The following is a 4,552-nucleotide window of genomic DNA, read 5'->3' as shown; positions in this document are numbered from 1 at the left end:
AAGAGTGAAGAAAAGTCTTCAGTTGCTGTAATGGAGCATGACGTAACAGTGGCTAGACGTGAAATCTTTCCTCACAGTCTGAGTGTAGGCTTGGTGTCTTCATTTCCTGGGGCTGCCATAACAAAATACTACAAAATGGGGGGCTTCTGTAATAGAAATTTATTGTCTCACAGTTTCGGAGGCTAGAATCAGAGTTCAGGGCATTAGTCAGTCCTTGGGTGGTGCAAACAGTCAAGTGCTCAATTGCTAACTGAAAGGTTGCAGTTCGAATCTTCCCAGAGGCGCCTCCAAAAAGAGTCCTGGGAATCTACTACTGAAAGAGCATAGTCATTGGAAACCCTATGAAGTGCAGGTCTGCTCCGAAACACCTGGGGGGGGGGGTTCCATTAATCACAACCAACTCAACAGCAACTGGATTGGTTTTTTGGTTATGAATCTAGGTTGGCTCAGCGACTTGCCTGGGTCAGTAGAACGTATTTGTTTGCAGTTGAGTTGTGTAAAATCCCAAGCTTTGGCTTCCAGAGACTATGGATGGTCCCCTTCTCGCTCTTGGTACCCTCCCTAGCCACTATGTGAACAAGCCCAAGCTGGCTTATGGAATCAAGAGAAGTACATCATTCAGCCAATCCCATCATCCCTGTGGAAAGCCAGCCACATCCCCCAAAAGAGAGCCACTTAACTGACCCTTAGCTGAACACAAATGCATGAGAAAATCTAGCCTTAGCCAAAAGAACTGCTCAGCTGAGACCAGACCCAAATTTCCGACCTACAGATACCCTAGAAGATTGTTGTTTTCCTGCTCCTTTTGCCATGAGACCAAAACAACTGGATGGTGCTTAACTATTACTGAACATTATGATAAAGATCCTATAGACAAATCCTGGTCAAAAGAGGGAAAATGTAGAACAGAATTTCAAATTCTCAAGGACTCCAGACTTTCTAGAGCCATTGAGGCTCCATGTCTCCAGAGTCCCCTCTTCCAAGAGCCCAACTCCCCACCTTCTATACAAACTATAGTTTCACCTAACTAGTAAAGACAGTCTGCTTTGAGCATTGTGCTCTTTTAAGAACCATTTATGTAGAATTAAATTAGCAACAGCAACTCAAAAGATTCTGTAGAAAACTTAGGGGGCAGTGAGTTTATGCTATTGGAGAGAGAGCAATTCAGTAAGGGACACTGAGAACAGTCAAATGACTCAAAGAATTCAAGTCACCACTGAATTGTACATCTGGAAATGTTTGAATCTGTGTGTATTCTGCTGTGTATATTCTTAACAGCAATGACAAAAAAAAAAGGTAATAAAAAATCTTAAAGGTTGTTGCTTTAAGCCACTAGATCTGGGAGTGTTTGTTATACAGTGAGAGCTAACTGATACATTTGTATTCTGGACAATAGAAAAAGAGAAGTACAAGGGGCTTCCAAAAGTTTGTAGGGAAATCTCATTCTCTTTTCATTCGGTTTCCACAAAATCTTTGGAGCACCCTTCATAGAGGATTGGAGGGCCTGCCCCTACCATGTAAGGACATTTCAAGGGCACTTGATTCTTACTGATCAGGACTTAGCCACAAGGCAATGCCTGGTTGCAAAAGACACTAAGAAATGCTTTTGTTTTTGTTTTTGTCTTATGGCTGACCAAGTGCCCAGTTAAAAAAGAAAATGGGACTCTTACTAAAGAAGAAGGGAAGATGGATGCTGGGCCACAGTAGCTGTTGCTACTAAAAAGATTTAGATGAGGGGGCTCTAGGAAGACTTCCTGGTAGAAGAGGCAAGGTTAGCTAGGGTCTTGGAAGTCAGCCCAGTGAAATTCCTTGAGACACAGCAGAAGGGCTTCCAGCTTGCACCTGAAGGTCCCCATTATTCCCTTGGGGCTTTACCTTGGGGACAGTTAGACTGAGAACCCCATCCTCAGCAAATGCTCTGGCCAGGGAAGAAGGGATTGACTGCAAAAACTTTTGTTTGAAATCTCTGCCTATGAAAACATAGAGGAAGGGGTTGAGGCAGCTGTTCAGACAGCCCAATGAGGAGGTAGCCCAAAGGAAGATCAACATCTTGGGGTCAATAGGGTTTCTATACTGCACAAAACGCCACAACTGGACCCAGAGTGCCACATTAAATGGGAACCAACAGGTGAAAAAGACACTCACCAACACCAGCAGCAACCTCTTTGTCCAGCTGGTGTGGACCCTGCCCTCCCACCGGATATTGGTCCAGATAAGGTGGGCACAGGTGCCGATGACCACCAGGGGCACCAGGAAGCCCAACAGGAGGTGAGCGATGGTCATAGCCATGTGCCTTCCCACAACCACTTGATCTAAAATCGGAATTTCCCCATGCGTTGTATTGAAGTTGACATAGCAATAGCTGCAGTTTTTCAGAGTACCAATGCTCCGGAATTTCAGGTATGGATAGCAAGTGAAGGCAGACAGCAACCACACGCCAACAGCCAGCCAGTTTGCTCGTTGCACAGTGCGGTGGTTTCGGGCCCAGATGGGGTAGAGGACAGAGATGCAACGGTCCACAGAGATGAGGACCAGGAGGTTGATGCTGGTGAAGAAAATGAGGCTCCGGAAGCCCTGATAGAGTTTGCAAACCCATTGGTTGAAGGGCCACTCACCAATGGTCAATGTATGTATTGCAATGGGCAGAGACAGTAAAACAATGAAGTCGGAGAGGGCCAGGTTGAAGAACCAGATGGTGGTGACGGTGCGAGTCATTCTGAAGACAGTCATCCAGAGCACAAGTCCGTTGCCCACTAAGCCAATGACAAAGCACACACACAGGATGGCCGCGGTCAGCTTGCGGAGATGCCACACATCCTCAGGCTGGCAAATGGTAATATTCATCTTCCTAGAGCAGTAATGACCACACATGAATACCACAGGCTTTCCTTCAGTAGAGCCCACAGTCCCTCAGACCTCATTCATTCATTCCCCAGTGTGACAGCTAAGGCTTTGGGTCAACGTGACTGCACCAGGATTCTCAGTAGTTAGGCAGCTAAGAGGCCTGTGATGAGATCTAATATAATGTAATCACCTCCCTCACGATGTGATCTGATACAACTGTCCCATGTCTTGTAAACCCTCACTTCTACCATCTGAATGAAGCAATATGCAGTCTATAGGTTTAAGGTGTGTCTTGAGTCGATCTCTTCAGCGATAAAAGAGATTAAGCAAGCACGCAGAACGGAAAGAGATTTACTTCCGCCAAGAATGAAGAACCAGGAGAAGAGTGTGTCCTTTGGGCTGGGGTCCCTGCACTGGGAGGGTCCTAGATCCAGGGGAACACTGATGCCAAGACACAGGGAGATTTCCAAGGAACGTTGGACCTAAAGATAATGAGAGAAGGTAAAGCCTCTCTCCTAAGCTAACAAAGGGAGAAAGCCTTCCCCTGGAGCTGGCACTCTGGATTTGAACTTCAAACCTTTTAAACTGTGAGAGAAGATATTTCTGTTTGTTAAAAGATCCTTTGGTAATATCTCTACTATCGTATCATTAGATAACTAGGAAACCAACTTAACTAATCTTAACTGAGTGCTTGCTGCATCGTGATGTCACTAGTCCAGGTACTAGGGATAAATCGTACTACAAAGCAGGACTGTGGGGGACTTAACCTCTCAGGGAAGGATGCCGGAGAACAAACTAAGGCAGTAAACATAATGTTGTTGTTGTTAAATGCTGTCGAGTCAGTTGTGACTCATAGCAACGCTGTATAGAGTTTCCGAGGAGCAGCTGGTGGGTTGGAACTGCTGATCTTGTAATTAGCAGTCAAGTGCTTATCCTACAATGCCATGCTAAGACTGCAGTGTAACAAATATAACAAAGCCATGGTGTGCTTATTTAGAAGACTCCTGTTGTTCTTGGGAGCTGTCAAGTCACTTCAGACTCAAAGCCACTCCATGTGACAGAGTAGAACTGCTCCATGGGGTTTTCTTTACAGGAGGCACCCTGGTGGCACAATGTGTTAAGTGTCAGGCTGCTAACCAAAATGTATGCAGTTCAGACCCACCAGCAACTCCTTGGGAGAAAGACAAAGTAGGTTGCTTCCGTAAAGATTTACAGAAACCCTTTGGGACAGTTCTACTCTGTCCAGCAGTGTGGCTATGAGGTGGAAACAGCTCAACGACAGTGGATGAGTCTGTCCAGAACCAGATCACCAGTTCTCTTCTCCTGTAGACCAGCAACCAAGTGCTTCACCATGTTTGCTAAGATCCTTTGACATTACCAGAAATCAGTACCTCCTAGAAGTTTGCAAAGGGGCTGCTGATTTCTGGTAATGTTAAGAGAGTTTAGCAGACTAATCATCTCATCAGTAATAATCAAGGAACTTGAAAAGAAGAGTAAAAATAGACCCACGGATCCTATCCAGAGAAGCAGTGACACCAGAGATGGAGGCAGAGATGAAGACATGGAGAGATGGAGCAGCTGAAGACACTAGACTCGTGGAAAGAGAGTCAGGAGGCAGACTTGCAGAATGTGACCTTTGGTTGTTTAAATGATTATATATCCCTGAGTGTTTTTGTGTACATCGCTCCATCGTCCCCCACCCCCCCCA

The 4,552-nt window shown here is 45.6% G+C and overlaps 1 protein-coding gene across 1 annotated transcript; it reads right to left on the bottom strand.

The window, feature by feature from the left end:
- Positions 1 to 1,791: 1,791 nt before the first annotated feature.
- LOC102822598 (probable G-protein coupled receptor 32-like) lies at positions 1,792 to 2,844 on the bottom strand. The gene has a single exon (XM_006868380.1). The coding sequence runs from the start codon at positions 2,842 to 2,844 to the stop codon at positions 1,792 to 1,794; it is 1,053 nt and encodes a 350-aa protein (XP_006868442.1).
- Between the last annotated feature and the right edge of the window lie 1,708 nt (positions 2,845 to 4,552).

This window comes from Chrysochloris asiatica, unplaced genomic scaffold, assembly GCF_000296735.1.
Source record: "Chrysochloris asiatica unplaced genomic scaffold, ChrAsi1.0 scaffold00116, whole genome shotgun sequence".
Taxonomy (NCBI): Eukaryota; Metazoa; Chordata; class Mammalia; order Afrosoricida; family Chrysochloridae; genus Chrysochloris; species Chrysochloris asiatica.
This window is presented reverse-complemented; position numbering and strand designations above follow the sequence as displayed.